This window comes from Balaenoptera physalus (genome assembly GCF_965194825.1).
Source record: "Balaenoptera physalus genome assembly, chromosome: 6".
NCBI lineage: Eukaryota > Metazoa > Chordata > Mammalia > Artiodactyla > Balaenopteridae > Balaenoptera > Balaenoptera physalus.
This window is the reverse complement of record NC_138885.1, coordinates 63,418,443-63,438,887: the sequence shown is the minus strand read 5'-3', so window position 1 is coordinate 63,438,887 and position 20,445 is coordinate 63,418,443. Positions and strand designations below refer to the sequence as shown.

The following is a 20,445-nucleotide window of genomic DNA, read 5'->3' as shown; positions in this document are numbered from 1 at the left end:
CTCAAACAGGGATTATTGGCAAAGTCTAGAGATGTTTTTGGTTGTCACAATTTGCCAGGAGGATTGCTAATGGCATCTAGTGAGTAGAGGTCAGGAATGCTGCTATCCTACAATGCACAGGAAACACACATTCCTCCCCCAGCCCCCAGCAAGAAATTATCCAGCCTAAAAGTCTATAGTGCCAAAGTCAAGAAAGCCTATGCCAGGTCCCACTCTAGCAGTTAATTTCTGTGTCCAGTAATTCCTCTTTGGTGACCAAGTGCATAGGAGCTGGGTTAGACTATTCTGTGGCAGGTAAATCCGCACATCGTCACATTTTGGCAGCTCATTTAGAGGGCCAGGTTGGACTCAGTTTTAGGGGTTGATGACTTTCAGATTATTTCTATGGCACCCAAACTTGACCTATAAGCCAGTCAAGATTGCTTTCTGGCTTTTATTGTCCTTACAGGAAATGGTGCTAGATTCAGCAGGTTAGGCAATCAAGAGGCATCTAAGTATTTGAAGTATTTCATCTTTGAGTGTGTTAGAAAAGCAGAATCTCAAGTCCCACCCCAGACCGATTGAAAACAATTTGCATTTTAACATGATCCACAGAGAAGCACTGTTCTAATATACATTGAGGAAAAAAGGAAGAGAGAAGAAAGACAATGCTCATATGAGCAAAATGAGATAGATAATCAGTGTCTTGATCCTTGAATATAGTACTGTGTCCAGTTCAGGGTCAATCTTACAGAGGACTGTCAGTAGGTCAGAGGAGAGTTCTGAAAATAAAAACTGCTTTCTGAGGATCAGATAGGAAATCATAGTTATTTAGCTCAAAGACAAGAAAACTAAGCAACATGAAGAGTTCAAACCTGTGATCTATTAATATGCTAAAAATTAAAAGGCTGACCCCAAAATGGTTTTGTGGTAAAATGAAAACCTCCTTCTAAAGGCCTTAAAAATAGGATGACTTAACTTTACTTAGAGGATAGATTTTAAAAGCTCTTTGTAGCCAAACCTAGAAAGCACTTAAATTCATAATGATTTTAGAATTACAGAATTTTAGAACTGGAAGGTAGTTAGGGATAAAACTCACTCAGTCTAGTCATTTTACAGAAAATAAAATGAATTCCAGAGAAGCAAAATAATTCACCAAAGTCACAGAGCAACTTAGCAGTTACAGCTGGGACTAGAATTCAGGTCTCTTGACTCAACATCACCTGGTTTTGAAGAATTCTTTTATTACTTAGTTCTGTGACCTCACCAAGTTTGTTTTCTTATATAAGAACATTGGAGAAATATTCCTATTTTGAAAGATATTTGAAGATAAAATGAGTTTATACTTAAATTATGTGTGTAGTAATGCTTATCCCTTCCTAATATAGTAACCATGTCACCTGTCAATACTGTCCTCTTATTTTACTATATGAGTTCCTTAAAGGACAGGGATCTTTCCTCTCTCCCTCCCTTCCTTCCTTCCTTCCTTCCTCTTTACAATTCTATCAATTTTTTACCTCTTCATTCCATTTAAAGTGCAAAAAATGTGAATTTAGATTTAAGATTTTAATCTTAAACAATATTTATTAATACAGGTAAATACTTATAGTTTTAAGTGGCAAAAGCAATTTAACAATTATAAGAATAATCCATCTATGTCAAAGAGCACATATATATACATATACACCTATATGCATATATACACAGACACACACACATACATATATACAAACACCCTTGGAGAAAATTCTGAAAGGATCTGGTGTATGGTGACATTGTGAGCAATCAGTTTGCAAATGTTACCCAAGCAGTGAAGAAGCACTGGGGCCTTTGGACTGTAAGCAGTTCTTGGTAAAGCTTTTATCTGGAAGTTGCTGGAGAAGGTCTGGGCACAGATCTGGCTTCATGTGTGACCTGTGCAATCAGAAGGCCCCACTCTTGGTTTAATGCTTTGCTGTCTTGAAATTCTCAATAATCTTTGAACAAGAGGTGACTCATTTTCACTGTGTTCTGGGTCTCTCAAATTATGCGTAGTCAGTCCGATCTGAGCAGCTCAGCTCTGGCCCATTCACTGGTAGATGGTTGTAGGGTGCGCTCTATCTCTCAGGAGGTCTTGATTTCTTTAAATTTGTTTTTCTTTTTAAAAAAGTACAGTCGCATTATAAAAAATTAGAAAATAGATTAGCAGAAAAAATTAAGTCATCCTCGAAACTCTCAAAGGCAGAGACATTTTCACAAGCATCTCTTCATACACCACGATGTTCAGTGTCTAGTCAGAAGAATAAAAAGCGATTCATTATAGCATGAATTGCCAAACATAATTACAAAATAGGTATGTGTATGAAAATTAGGCAATTCCTTGAGATTAGCTTTTGTGTTAGTTTTTTATTGCTATGTAACAAATTACTACAAATTTAGCAGTTTAAAACAACACAAAAACATTGTCACAAATATCTGTAGGTCAGAAATCTGGGCATGGTGTGAGTGGGTTCTCTGCTCAGGGTCTCACCAGACTGAAAACAAGGTGCCAGCCTGGGCTGTGTTTCTCATCTGGGGCTCACAGTCCTCTTCCAAACTCAAATGGTTGGTGGTAGAATTCGTTTCCTTGCAGTTAATTGTAGGATTGTGGTCCCTGTTTCTTTGCTGGCTGTCAGCCAGGGGCTGCTCTCAGCTCCAGAGGCTGTCAGCATTCCTTCTATATGCCTTCTTCCATCTTTAAACCAACCATGGCATGTTGAATCTTTCTTGGGCTTTGAATCACTGACTTCCTTTTCCGCTACCAGCCAGGAAAACTCTCTGCTTTTAAAGGGCTCGTGTGTTTAGGTCAGGTCCACCGGACAATCTATTTTAAAGTCAATTGTGCCATAAAACATAAGCTAATCATGGTAGTAAAATACATCAAATTCACAGTACTGGGGATTATGCTTGGCATGTACACAAGGGTGTGGGAATCTCAAGGGACCATTTTAGAATTCTGCCTACCACAGCTATCCTAGAGTCTCGTGTGAAGAACAGGAGGTTCCTCTACCTCTCTATCCAATAGTCTTCTTCAATTCCCATTTTTAACTCTAGCATCTCTATTTTATAAGTTCACAGTTCAGCATAGTAAAACTGGTCACAAAGAATTTGCTTAGCTATGAGGGGAACACAGAGATTCTTTTGTTTTCAAAGGAAAAATTTTAGAGAACAAGAATCTTACATTTTATTGTAAAAGCCTAGTTAGTGTGTATCAATATATTTGTTTCATTAACTCTAACATAATCTAATGAGACAATAAGGCACATATTAAATTTAGATATGTTTATATTTTAAAATAAAGATTAAGACCAGATTATCTAGAAATAATAAAACATAAGATTTAGAAAAGATTAACACAATTTAATGCCAACATGTTTGTATCTTCCATATATGAAGTACTCAGGAAAACAGATAAGCAGAACACAAGACCCTATAGGTAAATGAGCAAAGGACATGTCCAGACATTTAAAAAGAGGAAACAGAACAGACTAAAAGTTGGACTTCAGTGAACTAACATTGAGTGCATCGTATGTGTGTGAGGTGCTGGCATATATGACAAGTACAGGGCTGCTATTCAGACCAGGAACTGTTATGTCTGTGGCCAGAATCCATTCTTGTTTGGTGCTTCTGTTCTGATTGGTTGGTGCCTGTATTGCAGTGGTTGCATGTCGCAACTAAAGATCCCACATGCCGCAGCGAAGATCCCAAGTTCCACAACTAAGACCTGGTGCAGCCAAATAAATAAATAAATAAATAAAATTGGAAAAAAAAGAAACTTGAGGTGTTGAGAGGCTAGTAATTTACCCAATCCAGGGCTAGAATTCAAATTCAGGTTTTTTAATCTAGAGCAGAGCTTTTAATCACCATGTTACATTAGGAATGAAAAATGAGATACTACAATTTCTGTTCCTGGAGGAACTGGGACTGGACTAACCATTCCACTGTAAACAATAAGAAAACTGGACAAAATATATGAAATAGCAGTTTTCAGGCACTGGGCAACAGGCAGTGCAGGAATGTGATCCCTGAGAGAAGGGAAACAGATGAGGTGAGCCCTGTAATTGCCTGCATTTCTGCCTGGAGACATTTTCCAGCCTGAGGTGCAGGGAGGGAGAATCCCAAGCGGACCATGGTAGTCTCACTGAGTTGAGGAGATGGAGATAAGTTTGGGGAGGCACAATTGGCTTTTTGTAGGACAGAGTACCAGAGAGGACAGAGCTAAATGGAGAAAGAGTTTCAGAAATTTGTAAGAGGGGTTGTCCCCATGAGTCTATGGTTGGATACTAAGACACACATGCATACGGTGAAACACTATAAGTCTGGGCAAAGAATGATTCCAAGAACTATAAATCAAATAATTCCCAGAGTTCACATACAGCTTGAGGATAACTGAGTTCCAATCAGAGCCAGAGAAGCACATGGTTTTATACATTGGGGAACAAAGAAGGAAAGGGGACAAACAATGCTTATGTTGAAAAGGCAAAAAAAAAAAAAAAGATGGATAGATAGAGGAATGGACAGGTATGTGATAAAACAAGCAGAGTAAAATGTTCTTTGGGTTTTAAAAAAATATTTATTTATTTATCTATTTGGCTGCGTTGGGTCTTAGTTGCGGCATGCGGGCTCCAGAGTGCTCGGGCTCGGTAGTTGCAGAGCATCGGCTGTAGAGCATGCAGGCTTAGTTGCGCCGCAGCATGTGGGATCTTAGTTGCCTGACCAGGGATCAAACCCGCGTCCCCTGCATTGGAAGGCAGATTCTTAACCACTGGACCACCAGGGAAGTCCCCAGAGTAAAATGCTAATGGTAAAATCTAGACAGTAGATATCCATGTGTTGACTGCAAATTAAAGGATTAATACGGGAGTATTATGAAAAACTTTATACCCATAAATTTCACAACTTACATGAAATGGACAAAGTCCTTGAGAGACACCATGGTGGTTTAAAAGTATGTCCAACACCATGGTGGTTTAAAAGTACCTCCACTGAAAGGTAGAGCCTAATTCCCCTCCCTTTGGGGGTGGGCCTTTGTACTGTTGTGGTTTTTTTTTAAGATTTTTTTTTTTTTGATGGGGACTATTTTTAAAGTATTTATCGAATTTGTTATAATATTGCTTCTGTTTTATGTTTTGGTTTTTTGGCTGTGAGCCATGTGGGATCTTAGCTCCCCAACCGGGGATCGAACCCACACCCCCTGCATTGGAAGGTGAAGTCTTAACCACTGGACCACCAGGGAAGTCCCTGTATTCTGTTTTAGAATACAAATACAATATAGTGGAATGGATGGTGTTTGATTTCTGAGACTAGGTCACTAAGGCATCGTGGTTTCCTCTTTGCCTTCTCTCTTGGATTGGTCACTTGGCAGGAAACCATGTCTTTAGGACATTCAAGCAACTCTCTAGAGATGCCCATGTGGTTGGAAATTGAGGCCTCCTGCCAGCAATCAGCAGTAAATAGAGATTCCTGATAACAATCAGTGAGGAACTGAGGTCTCCTGCCAAAAGCCACGTGAGCCAGCCACCTTGCAAGCAGAGCTTTCAGCTCTAGTCAAGCTTTCGTATGACTAGAGCCCTAGCTGACATCTTGCCCTATTAGAGATCCTGAGCCAGAACAATCCAGTTAAGGGCTCCTGAATTCCTGAGCCACAGAAACTGTGAGATAATGAATGCTTAGTTTTAAGCTGTTAAATTCTCAGGTAACTTACTATGCAGCAAGAGATAACAAATACAGTCACAAACTACCAAAGCTTCCTCAAGAAAACTATACAACTTTTACGTATAATCTACAAAAGAAATCAAACTAGTAGTTAAAACCTTCCAACAAAGAAAACTCCAGGCTTAGATGGCGTCCTTGAATTCCATCAAACATTTAAGAAAAAAATAATATCAGCTGTTAGTTTAATTGTTGCTCCTTTCAATGTCATCTTTTTTTTTTCCCTTCTAGCTATCTGATGCTTTTTCCATCATTGGTTATTGGCAGTTTTACAAGAATGTGATTTCATGTGGTTTTCATTTTATTTTCCTGTTTGAGGTTCATGAGGGCTCTTGAATCTGTGGTTTGATGTATTTCGGCAACTTTGTAACATTCTCATTATCTCTTAAAATATTGCTTGTTTCATTTTTTCTCCTCTCTTTCTGGGATACCAATTTCCTATGTTAGATCTTGCTATATCTTCTATGTATTAATTTCTCTTCTGTATTTTCATTGTTTTGTCTCTCTCTGCATTATTCTGGATATTTTCTTCTAACTTGTGTTTATTCACTAACTCTCTCTTCAGCTATGCCTGTTTTACTGTCAAATCCATCCATTAAGATTCTAATTTCAGTCACGTTATTTTTCAGTTCTAGTATTTCCATATTGTTTATGTAATTTTCAGTTCTTTGCCAAAATTCTCATAAGTTTAGTTTGTGTCTGTAAACTCTAATACTTGGAGGTCATGCAGATCTATTTAAATAAAAACTTCTGCTGGTGTTCATTTATATCTCTTGGTGTAGCTACTTTTTACTCTGTGCTTTACAATGTACTTACAAAACTGTTTAGATTTTGAGGCCTATTGCATTAATTTTCTATTGCTGCTAACAGTTTTACCACAAACTTAGCATCTTCAGACAACACACATTTATGATCTCATAGGTTCCGTGGGTTAAGAGTCCAAGCACAGCACAAAGGGCCTCTGTTTCAGGGTCTTACAAGGCTAAATCAAGGTGTCAGCCTGAGCTGTGATCTCAGCTGAGGTTCCACTATGAAAAGATCCACTTCCAAACTCACATCGTTGCAGTATTCAGTTCCCTGCAGACTGTTGGACCAAGGACCTACTTCTTGCTTTTGGCTAGAGACCACCCTCAGTTGCTTGCCATGTGGCCCTCTCTGAAGGCCAGTTCACAACATGGCAGCTTGCTTCTTTAAAATTAGCACGGGAGAGAGTTCCCTAACAAGATGGGCATGAGGATCTGATGTAATATAATCATATACACATAAATAATACATCCCATCATCTTTGTGGTATTGCATTAATTAGAAGCAAGTCCTAGATCACCTTCTCCACACATACACCTCCCCCGCCCCCCACACACACAGAATACGAGCTCATAGGGATCATGGGGGGTTACCTTAGAGTCTGCCCACCATACTAAGGATATTAACTTCCTCTAAGAGAGTTCAGATTTGCTTTAGTCAAACACCTGGGAGTTCTAAAAATCTTAGATAACTTCAGTCCAATTTCAGGGATTGAGAGTATTCAGAGTATTCAAAGGTGAGCTGCCAGCCCTTTGAAGGCCTGTTTACTTCTGAATCACTCTTACTCATGATGGGCAGCCTTTTGGGATCCTTATTCAAAGTAAGGGGAAGGGTTTATCACTGCAGGCCTCATACTCCAATACCTCTTCACCTGGGTCCCATTAAGACTGTCAAGATAGCCACTCAGTATGTCAGACACCACTTACAGAACTGGCCAACCCTTTCAGGGAAAAGCAGCTCACCTACCTAAATTTCTGTGCTTCCTTAGCTGACAGTTATTGTCAGCTCTCTCATGTCTTTAAGCAGATATTTTAAAACTTTTGTTCAGCTATCAGCTTTTCCAGATGTACTCTGTAGATCTGGTCCAAATTACTTGATCTACAACTACTAAAAATGAAAGTCTTATTTTTTTTTACTTGCATAATTTATAATTTGTTACTGGCCTCAACTTGTAGAGAAATCACAATCTATGAGTGTTTCATAAATAAAATAAAATTCAAAAATTAAAAAAAAAGAGTAAGTGTTTCAACATAATCTAACCTATTAATTTAAAGCAAAACAGGTTACTTTTTCAACCTGGAAAAAAATAGAGTACCAATTTTTTTCCCATAAAATTACATTGAACATTTTTATTTCTGGAGCTTTCTATATGGAAAAGAAAATCCTAACATTATTACATAAGGGATATTTATGCCTAAAACTTGTGAGCCTAGAAATTAACACAGTACTGTAAAACTTTCTAGGTCAGTTGATATTTTGCTAATATCCCTATATGAAACAGTTTCTTAAATGTTGAGTATTCCTACAAACTATATATTGTATCACTCAATATTTCATTGCCAAACAGAAATAACATACTGATTAAATCAGCATTCTGGAATTACAGTCTGTAATAATGATATAAATTAAAAATACTTGAAGAACATTAATTTGTATTTCATTTCAAAAGGAAAGTGTGAAATTAATGAACACTTGGGCAATAGATACTGCATCCCTATCTCTAAAATGAACTGATTTGGAAGTAGTATATTCTTTTTTTTTTTTTAATTTTGGAATTCACAGCGACTCTTTTTTTTTTTATTATTTATTTTTGGCTGTGTTGGGTCTTCGTTGCTTCGCACGGGCTTTCTCTAGTTGCGGCGAGTGGGGGCTACTCTTCGTTGTGGTGCGCGGGCTTCTCATTGTGGTGGCTTCTCTTGTTGCGGAGCACAAGCTCTAGGCGCGCGGGCTTCAGTAGTTGCGGCCCGTGGACTCAGTAGTTGTGGCTTGTGGGCTCTAGAGCGCAGACTCAGTAGTTGTGGCACACGGGCTTAGTTGCTCTGTGGCATGTGCGATCTTCCCGGACCAGGGCTTGAACCCGTGTCCCCTGAGTTAGCAGGCGGATTTTTAACCACTGCGCCACCAGGGAAGTCCCAGGTAGTGTATTCTTATGTGAACTAAGCATTAGGCTTATTTTGAAGATCTGTAACTGCTAGACATACTTTGGAAATAAATACCAAAGAAAGTAAAATATAAGACTATTCTCTCTGGGAATAAATTTAAAAATATAATCTACCTATTAACCATCTTTGGTAGAGACCACTAGTTGCATTTACCTCAGTTCTGTACTCTACTTTTTTCCCAGGCATATGACCATCTGATATAAAAGCTATATTTTTCATCCTTCCTTGCAGTTAGGAAGGAGAATTGTGACGAAGTATTGGCCAGTGAAATTTAAATGAGGGTGCAACCTTCTCTCTCACTGTCCTCCTTGCTGGCCAGAAAGTTGATGTGAGGGAAGGAGCTTGAACAGCAATCTTGGATCATAAGTTGGAAGTCAAGTGCTGCGGTTGGTAGAGCAACACAGAAACTTTGAGATACTTAACTCTGAAATTCTTTTAAGTGAGAGGGAAAACTTTTTTTCTTTTTTTAAAGCCACTGTTATTTGGCGTTTTAGTTTTATGCTGCTGTATTTAATCTTAACTGATACACATTGCAATTATTGGCATATTACTCCTTTATTAGAAATTGTAAATGAGAAATTATTTCAACACCTGAAGACCAAGATACAACAGAAGACTCCATAGGCTCAAGATTTTGAGACATCCTAGAAAGAGTTTTCTGTAAAGTATATCCTTTCCGTGGCATTGCAACATCATTCTTCTTTAAAAAGGTTACTGGACAGACATCGTTTCCGCCATCACCTATATAAACAACTCGTGTATAATTCACTCCTCGTTGTAACTGTTTCCCTACAAATTCTACCAAAACTACATTTTTGCAAAGATTAGGGGGGCACCTAGTGCAAGAATGAGCATGATAATTTTCCACAGTGAGATGACCATCGCTATCAAAAGCTGCTGGATTTGTAAAGACTTTATCAAACACGTCATGAAAATTGGTAGCTTCTAAAACCCAATCTATGAAGACTGAATTTGAATCTGAAATAATGATGCAGTCAAATTTATCCTTGTTCTTTCTTATAAAGTTTAAAAGCTCCACCATCCCTGGAGTGAAAGGTATTGATATCATTGCTCTTTTCATTTCATCTTCTCTTACACCTTTATCTCCCAAATACTTAAAGACTCTGCCCATAAATTCTGTCCAAAATCCTTTTTCATAAGAATCTTGTAGTTCAATAGGAAGCTTTTTCTCTGGAGCACATTGTACAATCCAGGTATCGCTATTATCATCTATGATTGTATTGTCAAAGTCAAAAACCAACAAAATTTTCATGGTTCCAGAAACAGATTTGGGTTACCCTGGAAAAGAAGAAATATTATTCCCTAAACATACTCGGTTTTACATATCTAGCTATGGTATCTATTTAACAAAATTACTCTTAATCTGCTGAAACAAAGGGTGAATATAAACAAGTTAAAATGACTAAGCATTCTAAGACTACCATTTAAGTACTTTTTCCTAAGAAGCAAAGTTCATATTTGAGTATGTTAAATGAATGGAAAACAGAATATATAAAAAGGATACTCATGGTATTATTGTGTTCCTGAGGGGGTGATTCTTTGAGCACTCAGAATTAAACTAGAGAGCAATCCAATGAGAGAAGTAATGAAACAATTATTCCCTTACACTTTAATTTAGAAAAGTTATAAAATAAGACAGAAAAAAATGTAGGCTAGTCATTCTTATTGTCTTTAAATTATCAATCACAAACTTATTAGTTTAAAATGTTTACAATGATCCTCATTTTAAATAATAGGTCACGTACAATACATATTCTCTGTGAACTAACCAAAACTCTGACCAAATTTAACATAATGTGAAATCTTGCAAAATTTAAATAATTTTTTAAAAAAGGTTTTTAGCTTGACATCATCATTGTCAATGTTATAACCAAATGGTTGCTTGATGTTGTACTTGAAAGTCTAAACAAATTACTTGAACTGGAGGTCAGTTAAATTCTTCCACACTAGAAGTAACTTCTGTTAACAATTTTCACATTTATTTGTATTTTCTCTAGATAGTTTAGCTCTGGAGTACCAAATAATCTGGATATATGTGAATAATCACACTGCTTTTGATATGACAATTACTCAAGTCTCTGTTTTCATTAATAGATAATGAAGATCATTAATTTAAATCTCAAGAGAAAAGGAATGAATCAACAGATGGTATAAATGAAAATTATCATGTAAAAAAGATAATTATACAGAATTCCCAGGAAAAGCTACAATTAGTCTCTGTAAACAACAACAAAAATTTTTTTTTAAAAGAGTAACTGATATTTTTATAGATATCACTATATGCCAGATACTGGACTAAGAACCTTACAATCTCATCATCTGTCATAAACCCATTTAGTAGGAATTATTATTAACCTCATCTTAAAGATATATAACTGGAGCTTAAGTATTAATTAAGTTGGTTAAGTATTAGTTAAATGGCAGAGCTAGAATTTGGACTCAGGTCTCCCTGACTCCAAAGTTCATGCTTTAGTAATACACTCTAGTGCCTAAGAAATAGAATAACGACTATTAATCAGTTTAAAAATAAAATATTAAGTAGGTCATTTTGATGAAAAGATGTTTAATAACATGAAAACATTCATTAATCTCAAAGTACACACTAACCATCTGTGATCTACTTTACAACCATTCTGAGGTTTTAGCAAGAAATCCTAAAATGAAAAGTGAAGCACCCCACCAATAAGAAAAAGAAGAGATCAATTAAAATTAGAAAACATGGGGGACTTCCCTGGTGGTCCAGTGGTTAAGAATCCACCTTCCAATGCAGGGGATGCAGGTTCAATCCCTGGTCGGGGAACTAAGATCCCACATGCTGCGGGGCAACTAAGCCCACGCACTGCAACTGCTGAGCACAGGGGCCACAACTAGAGTGCGCATGTGTCACAAACTATAGAGCCCAAGCGCTCTGGAGCCTGTGCACCACAACTAGAGAGCCTGTGCGCCACAACGAGGAGCCCACGTGACGCAATGAAGATCCCGAGTTTGCACCCAAGACCCGATTGACGCAGCCAAAAAAAAAAAAAAATAGAAATCATGTCATTTATCTACATGTATTCTCTGGTTTATAATGATAGATATCCAGTAGGTGAAACTGAGAATGAGCTCACGACTCCTATAAGAATAAGTATTTTTTGCCTCTCAATTTAGAATATCTGGAGAACAACTAACCTAGAGGACATATCTCCTGTTGTATGAATTTAGATGGTATAGAGTATTCTGATACTCTGGATCCATGAATCTCTAAATGTCTAATCCAGGTGTCCCTGATTGGCTTCCGGAGATTTAAGTGCAGAAATCACTTTCCCATAGAAACAATGTAATAAATAGCAATAAAGCGCAGTTGACAATCACATAGGTAATGCACCTAAGCACATTTTAAATTAAAATGCTTTTTAGGCATTCTGAATTTATACATAATTAAAAACATTTTTTTCAAATGTAACTCACTGTTGGTTGAAGTGTTTCAAGCCTAGACTTAATCAGCCACAAGTTACTAAAATTCCTGCACTATTAACCTCCAAATAAGATGTATCATAAGCCTGAAGTTAACAAAGTTCCAACTGTTAACGTAGTTCCACTGTTGACTATTAATTTCTATCTACAAGTGTACTTTTCTTAATTTCAGATCTTTTTCCATTAGTTTTTTCCCACCACTCAACATAAACCTTTATTTAAAATACTTACCCAATTTAGTATTTCCAAGACAATTAATCATACTTCAGCATGGAGCTTAGGTTTAAACAGTCATGACAATCTTCAGTTTTAAACACCAGCCAGTTTCTAACCAACATTACTCCTACTCTATACGCAGGGGAAAAAGTCTTCTGGTTCCAAGCAAAGGAATGGAGACTTCTTAACTCCTAAAATTAATAAAAGTATTTAAGATATTTAAAAATTTACATTTTCTAATATGTTTTCTCTTACATCAGAAAAGCACCTATGGCAATGGGAGGAATAAAACTTTGTTTAAACAAAACCTTAAATACAAAACAGGGAATGTTATGTGAATATAAGCTCTTATCCAGTGAATAAAATCACAGGTGTTAGGCTGATTATGTTAAGATTTCCAGATTCCAGTTTTTCTTTTTACTTATTAAATAATAGACAAATACCACATTCTGTTGTCAATAAACTTTCAAAGATTTAGTGCTGTACTTGAAATAAAAATGTCTCCAACAATTAAGGATATGTAGAAAGATTTAGTGAACGTGAATCTATTTTGAAATCAGTTTGTTAAAATACCAGAAGCAGTTATTAACTGTTCTTTCCAGAAGCATGAAAAGTATATATTTTGTATGTCTGCAATGTTTCCAGGGTCTAACAATAGCCTATGTGCTTTTTTACAATAATGAAAACTAGAAACTACATAGACATCCAAGAATAGGGGATTGCTTAAATAAGATATGTACATGATAGCCATATAACAGACCATTTATTTAATGAGTAAAAGGTTAAGATGTTCAAATTCAACAAACAAGTCACAAAACAATGTTTACAGTGTAATCTCATTTTTGTTTTTAAAAAAGAAATGCCTGTATACAGTGGTAGCATCAATTGCAGTGCATTCCGTTTCTACACTGATTTTGTAATAAAATATTTTCCCCGGAATAATTTAAGCTCTGTTTCAGATCAAAGTGCATATGCTACCTTCTTAATTTCACAACAAAGAAAACAAAATAAGGAGTGGTGGCCATAGAGGGTAAATAACTAATTCTAGATACACTTGGCTGTAAAGATCCATGGATTAGAGTTAGAACCAAGTGTTGTAAGTCAAATGATACCTGAACACTATGCCAAATTGGCAAATTACTGACACCAAATATTATAAGATTCAATAATTTTTGTAACCAATTTAGTTAAAATTCCACAGAATTTTTGTTAGGAGGTAATCTCCATGGGTCTCTAGTGGCTCTGCATACCTTACAAGCAAGGTACTCACTGCCCTTTGCTCTGGACTATTGTCTCAGAAATGTATGTAAGGGCTTCCCTGGTGGCGCAGTGGTTAAGAATCCACCTGCCAATGCAGGGGACACGGGTTCAAACCCTGGTCCTAAGAAGATCCCACATGCCGCGGAGCAGCTAAGCCCATGCGCCACAACTACTGAGCCTGCGCTCTAGAGCCCGTGAGCCACAACTACTGAAGCCTGCCATGCCACAACTACTGAAGCCCACGAGCCTAGAGCCCGTGCTCCACAACAAGAGAAGCCACCACAATGAGAAGCCCACGCACCACAAAGAAGAGTAGCCCGGCTCACTGCAACTAGAGAAAGCCCACGCGCAGCAACGAAGACCCAACGCAGCCAAAAATAAATAAATTTATTTTAAAAAATGTATGTATAGTGAACAGTCTTGAAAGGCATGCTTATAATAAAGATCCGGATGCCCTAAGCTCAGGGCTCCTGTCCTGTAATGCAACACACTCCATGTGCAGGTGACTTCTGGCGCTCTTTGCATCATCCTGTGGCAATTGGGGCAAAATTACTGATATTCTGGCTACTGCTACTGCTGTAATTCATCACTGTTCTAGGGGTCTGCATCTTCTACAAAACGGTGGCAGCCTAAGTTGTTAGCATGCAAGTAGGGTAAAATCTCTGACTCTTCCCAGTTCTTGACATTTTTAAAACTATGATTCCAAAAAACCGCCAATGTTGTATGTGCAAAACTATATGCATGTGCATATATGCACATATATGTATGTGCATATATGCACATGCATGTATGTGCAAAAACTATATTTCTGCCAACAAATATTTTATTAATCCTTTCATACTTACCAGCATTATTACGATGGATCATCTGATAGAAAACCTGAAGAAAAACAGTACAACTATGTGTTAGAACTTCAGTGATTAAAAATCTTACCTCCTTTCATATTGAGCAACTCCAGCTTGATGCCTAATGTGTATGCGTCATAGCCAACTACCTTGTAATGTAATCATTTGTACCTCGACGTGTTAGAAAAGGATCTTTTGAAACGTAGCCCATATTCACTCTTAACAGGTTTTTGTCCTTAGAGGTCTGATTGGTCCTCCAAATCCATTCAATTTACTATACTGTATTTACCGAGCAATTAAAGATATCTTAAAGGTCCTAACTTGAATGTTATAATCCAAGTTTTAACATTGCCATTTAAAAAAAAAACAACTAAGCCCCATCTAGCCCAGATCATGCGTTAGAAACCAAAGTATTTAAAAACAGATTTTCTGTCAATTAATCCCTGAGTTAAGGGAGGAGGGCTTTGCCGTTCACCTTCCCCCGCGAGGTCTGCGAGTCACACACACCAAGCCCAGGCCTCGCTATCCCGCACACCTGCCGGGTACATCCCGAAACCAGGGGCAGGGACCTAGTCGGGTGTCGTTCCCCGGGAGGCGCACGTTGGATGCCGATGGGAGCACCAGGCCGGGCCCAGCCGGGTCCCAGGGCTCGTCACTGACCCAGGCCAGAGACCCGCAGCCGTTCTGGCCTCGGCGCCGCTTCCGCGGGCTCTGTCCTCCGGCCCACTCCAGACGCCTGCCGGGGAGGGCCGCCCCACTCGCACGCCTGGCCTTGACTTCCCGCGCAGGCGCAGCCTCCCTTCTCCGGCACCACAGCCCGCAGCTGCGCGTTCTTCGTTCCTCGGCGACGACTGCTGTCACTTCCGGCGGCGTTGCTAAGCATCTGCGCGGTTTGGCTAAAACTTGCCTGGAGTCCGCGGAGCTTCCGCGTCGGAATCGCCTTTCCAAGTCTGAGAGCGCCATGGGTACCTCAGAGATGCTGGTGCGGTTCGGAAGGCGCTGTGGACGGGCAAAGGAAAGCACGGGTGAGCTAAACTGGTCCATCCCAGCACAGGGATTGTTTCTGGTCTCCAGGCATGGAGTGGGAGGCGAGCGTGCCTTTCCTTCTGAAACGGGCTCCATCAAGTCAAAAACAGCACCGTGGGCATCGTCGGGCTCTGTGTAAATCAGACAGTTTTGCCCTTGGATGAATGGGTAGGTGGGGAAAGTATACAGAAATTAGGGTAGAGAAAAAGAAGTCAGAGACTCCCAGTTGACCAGCTGGCCCGATACTCAAGCTGCGCCATTGCAGCTCCAAGAGTCTGGTGTTTGCTGAGTTTTCTCGCACTTAAGCTTTGTTATTCACTGAGTGAATCGGAATGTATTTTGGAAATATCAGTGACCTCATTAGAGTCTTGGCTCTGCTGTGAACCTACTGAGTACTCTTAGGAAAGTGTCTGAAGGAAAGTCTCAATTTCTTCAACTGTAAAATGAAGGTAAGGTCTCATCCTAAGGCGTATACTTTGATAGAGTGTGAAAATAATGCTACTTAAGGTATTGTAATTCACATGACCTTTTATAAAAATTTGATTTTGTAATAGAAGTAGCCTAGTGGGACATTTAAAGATCTCTTTATTAATTCCAGTGATTTTAGTTTCTTAAGACTGTAAATTCCCAATTAATGTTCTCATGGTGACAGAACCTTGGGAACTTGGACTATCTTCATGTCATCGCCTGAGCTTCTGTAGCAATAGCGTCCCTTGTGCCAAAATGCTGAGTGAGAGCCAGCCAGTCTCCCACCAGTGGACACTAGTGGGTATTTATGCTGTGGAAGACTTAAGAAGTAGCAGCAGAGGGTCATGACGTGTAGGAGAGAGACAGTACCCATGTGGCATGTATTGAAAAAATAAAATTATGCTCACATATTCACTTTCCTATATATAAAGTGCTGCATTAAATCAAAAAGAACAATGGCAAAAATTGTCAAAATCAATTTTTGAGAACTCAGGAAACCAAAAGCTTGCAACAATTGGGGAGTGTTTATCAAGAAAAATAACTGAATCTTGGTAACAACAATGAGTTTTTTTGCATTTTAACTTGTTCTCGTCCCCTTCTTTCTCCCTGCCCTATGGTAGTCTAGAAAACCACTGCAATCACAGTGAAATCCAGTGGCTTAGCAGCCTGTGGAGGGAGCAAAATAGGGTTGAACCCCTTCCAAAGCCCATTTCCCAGATAACTTATTATTTGAGCTGTCTGGCAGTTCCTTGGAAACTTATTATTTGACCTGTCTGCAAGTTTCTTGGAAAATCCCGCTCGCAAGGCTTGTCTTTATTTGACCTGATTCAGAGCTCACCAGTTATGTTTGTTAAAACAGTCAGTGGCAATTTTAAAAAGTTTGAAAATGCTTTTGTAACAACCTGTTGGGGTAGGTATTATTGATCTCAACTTTAAAGATGTTGATACTGAGACTCCAAGAAGTTAAATGACTTGCCCAAGTTTACACAGTAAGGAATTGACTAAGCAAGGACTCAAATCTCTGTCTTCTGATTTCAAGGTCTGGTATACTTTCCACTTATTCCCAGCTGTTCTTAAGATAACAAGAATAAAATTATTCTTTGAAACAACTTCCAGATATCATGCCAATATAGAAATGTGTGAGAAAAAATACCAGTTAAACTCTTCTTGAAAAATTTTAATACTCATTTTAAAAAATTTATTAGAAGTAAAGAACTGTGAAGAAGATCAAGTCCTCTATCCACCTCTTCTGCCTAGCAAAGTAGATCTCCGGCAGGTCACCATAATTCCACACAATGAGTGGGAAAGGATTCGAGATAGCCTTGACAGTTTGACAAGAGAAGCAGCACACCTTCGTGCAGAAAGAAAGGCAAAGAAAGAAATGCATTTCCGATCCCAAGAAGTGGTAAAACATTGGACTAATACATATGCAGTAAGTATTAACCACCCAGGAGTACATGTGCACTGAAGACTTACTCTTGTTTCTTAGTACTCTTTCATAAACATTTTTAACATGTAAAATATCATTAAAATGCATTGAAACACATTTTCAACAGCTTTATTTAGGTGTAAGTGACATACAATAAACTGGACATATTTAAAGAGTACCATTTAAGATTTGACATATTTATATAGCCCTGAAACCATTATCATAATTAAGATAATGAATATATTCATCACCACAAAAAAGTTTCCTCATACCCCATTTTACTCCCTCTCACTCCTCCCCACACCCCCTCTGGTGTCTCCAGGTAACCACTGATCTGCTGTCTATTATAAATTTCACTTAGCACAATTATTTTGAAATTCTTTCATGTTTTTGTATCAATTATTCATTCATTTTTATTGCTGAGTGGTATTCCATTGTATGGATATATCACAATTTGTTTTTCTGCTCAGTTGTTGATAGTTTGACATCAAGCAAATATTGACGTTTGAGCTGTTTCCAATTTTTGGCTATTATAAATAAAGCTGCTTATGAACATTTGTGTATAAGTCTATGTATGGACATATGCTTTCATTTCTTTTGGGTAAATATCTTGGTGTAGAATCATATGATAGCTGTACATTTAATTTTGTAACATTTAACTTCCAAGCTGTTTCCCAAAGTAGTCGTAATTTTACATTCCCTCCAGCGGTGTATGATAGTTCTAATTCATATTAGAACACATAGTTCTAATATGTGTTTCCTCCACATATTTGCCAAATTGCTATGTTCAGTCTTTTAAACTATAGACTTTCTAATAGGTGTGAAGTAGTATCTCATTATAATTTTAATTTCTCTAATTACAATGATGTTGAACATCTTTTCATGAACTCATTTTCTATCTGTATATCTTCTTTGGTGAAATGTCTGTTCAAATCTTTTGCTGGGTTTGTCTTCTTATTGAGTTTCGAGAACTTTTAAAATATATTCTGAATACAAGTCCTTTATTAGATATTTGATCTGAAAATATTTTCTCCCAGTTCATGGCTTGGCTTTATATTCCATTACAGTGTCTTTCTAAGAGCAGAGTTTTTAATTTAATGAAGTCCCGTTTATCAATTTTTCTTGTATGGATCATTCTTTTAGTGACTTACCTAAGAAATTTTTGCCTAACTCAAGATCACAAAGATTTTCTTCTGTGTTTAAGTTTAAAATTTTAGGTCTTTTATATATATATATATATATATATATATATATATATATATATATATATATATATATATCGTCTACATTTAGAAGTGAAGTATGGATTGATGTTTATGTTTTTGCATATGACTATCCAATTGTTTCAGCACAGTTTGTTGAAAAGACTGTTCTTTCCCCCACTGAATTGCCTTTACACATTTGTTGAAAATCTGGTTGTCCATATATGTGCAGGGGGAATTTCTGGACTCTGCTGTTCCATTGATCTATTCATCTATCTTTATTTCAATAACACACTGATCTGAGAATTGTAGCTTAAGTCTTGAAATCAGATAGCATTAGTCCTCCAACTTTGTTCTTTTTCAAAGTTGTTCTGGCTATTCTAGGTCCTTTGTGCTTCTACATGAATTTTAGAATCAGCTTGTCAATTTCTACGAAAAAGCCAGCTGGGATTTTGTTTGGGATTGTGTTGAATTTCTAGATCAGTTTGGAAAGAATTTACATTTTGACAGTATTGAGCCTTCTGACCCATGAACAGTGTTTTTCTTCCATTTGTATAGGTCTTATTTAATTTACGTCAGCAATATTTTATAGTTTTCAGGGTATAGGTCTTATTCATCTTTTTTTCATATTTATCCCTAAGTAATTACTATTTTTATGTATTATAAATGATTTTTTTAACATTTCAATTTGTTATTCATTGTTAGCTATAGAAATACAGTTAATTTTTTCTATGTTGATCTTGTATCTTGCAACACTGCTAACCTCACTTATTAGTTCTAGTAGCTTTTTTATAGATTCCGTCAGATTTTCTACATAGACAATCATGATGTCAGAAAGTAAAGACAGGGACTTCTCTGGCAGTTCAGTGGTTGAGACTCTGTGCTTCCACTGCAGGGGGGCACGGGTTCCATCCCTGGTCAGGGAACTAAGATCTCTCATGCCGCAGAGCGCAGCCAAAAAAAAAGGTAAAGACAGTTTTACAAATTTTACTTCCTTCTTTCCAATCTGGGTGCCTTTTAGTTCTTTCTCTTTTTTTTTTTCTTTTTGCCTTATTGTACAGGAATGGATGTTAGATTTTTAAAGTGCTTTTCTTTTGCTTATATCTATTGAGGTAATCATGAAGTTTTAATTTTTCATTTTGTTATATGGTGTATTTCATTCATTATTTTCAAATATTGAACCAAGCTTGCATTCCTGGGATAAACGTCTGCTGGTCATGACGTATTACCTTTTTGATGGATTCAATTTGTTAAAATGTTAATTTTTGCATCTGTGTTCATGGGGGATATTGGTCTGTAGTTTTCTTGAAATGTCTTTGTCTGGTTTGGGTATCAGGATAATGCCGGTTATTGTTATGATGGAGGATTGCACAAAAACACAGGATTTGAAACTGAGGAACCAAGGAGCTTCTTGAGGAATCAAGGCAGCTTCTTTTCATCTGCCTTTGATTTGTCTCTCTTCCTATCTTTTTCTAGAACTACATATGTCTTTGCTGTGCCCTTCTTTGTGCTTCTGTAAGATCTCTACCTAAGAGGTACAGTAACCTGCAGTTTAGTTCCACGTACATGAGTGGGAAACTACTTCAAAGTGGGGAGGTGTCCTCTAACTCCTTTTACTATCTCACCTGGGGGAAAATGCTGAGAAAAGGTGTTCTCATCCCCCACTACACTTTCCTATATCCTTTGAGGAACTATGAGGCAGGATTTTCTCCTATTTTCTAGTAGAATTTTTAAAACTATGTGGAAGCATAATATCTGTTCAGAGAGTTCTCACCTTTTATTTTTTTCAACATTGCATATTTCCTTACTTTGTTGCAATGTACATTATTTATGGTTGGGAGGGGACA

The 20,445-nt window shown here is 37.6% G+C and overlaps 3 protein-coding genes across 11 annotated transcripts in view; 1 reads left to right on the top strand and 2 right to left on the bottom strand.

Annotated features, from left to right (window-relative positions):
• LOC309662540 (kelch-like protein 23) overlaps positions 1–12,520 on the bottom strand; it is a 61,129-nt gene extending 48,609 nt beyond the window's left edge. Inside the window, exon 1 of one of the 2 annotated variants that reach the window (XM_082465386.1) lies at positions 12,384–12,520. Coding sequence is in view for 1 of the 2 variants with exons in the window: in XM_082465387.1 (XP_082321513.1) it covers positions 12,384–12,414 (31 nt within the window). In the remaining variant the exon portion in view is untranslated. The remainder of the gene's footprint in view (positions 1–12,383) is intronic. The other variant, XM_082465387.1, reaches the window with a different exon arrangement.
• Positions 1,563–15,087, bottom strand: PHOSPHO2 (phosphatase, orphan 2). Of its 3 annotated transcripts, none has more exons than XR_014264765.1 (4): positions 14,949–15,087; positions 14,474–14,507; positions 12,384–12,559; positions 1,563–2,248 (listed from the first exon to the last, which is right to left on the bottom strand). XR_014264765.1 is itself a non-coding variant. In XM_082465502.1 (2 exons), exon 2 carries the CDS (start codon positions 9,946–9,948, stop codon positions 9,223–9,225), a length of 726 nt encoding a protein of 241 aa, XP_082321628.1. In that variant the 5' UTR covers positions 9,949–9,974; positions 12,384–12,523; the 3' UTR covers positions 4,831–9,222. The 3 variants fall into 3 exon arrangements, 1 of the variants encoding a protein (XP_082321628.1); XR_014264766.1 differs by lacking the exon at positions 1,563–2,248 and adding an exon at positions 2,274–2,821; XM_082465502.1 differs by lacking the exons at positions 1,563–2,248; positions 14,474–14,507; positions 14,949–15,087 and adding an exon at positions 4,831–9,974 and having other exon boundaries at positions 12,384–12,523.
• Positions 15,088–15,335: 248 nt separating this feature from the next.
• The window catches only part of CFAP210 (cilia and flagella associated protein 210), a 35,718-nt gene continuing 30,608 nt past the window's right edge, over positions 15,336–20,445 (top strand). For 4 of the 6 annotated variants that reach the window (XR_014264755.1, XR_014264756.1, XM_082465413.1 and 1 more), the window contains exons 1-2: positions 15,336–15,498; positions 17,173–17,399. Coding sequence is in view for 4 of the 6 variants with exons in the window: in XM_082465413.1 (XP_082321539.1) it covers positions 15,435–15,498; positions 17,173–17,399 (291 nt within the window). In the remaining 2 variants the exon portion in view is untranslated. Of the gene's footprint in view, positions 15,499–15,519; positions 15,949–17,172; positions 17,400–20,445 lie in introns of those variants that run through there. The other 2 variants (XM_082465414.1, XM_082465415.1) reach the window with 2 other exon arrangements.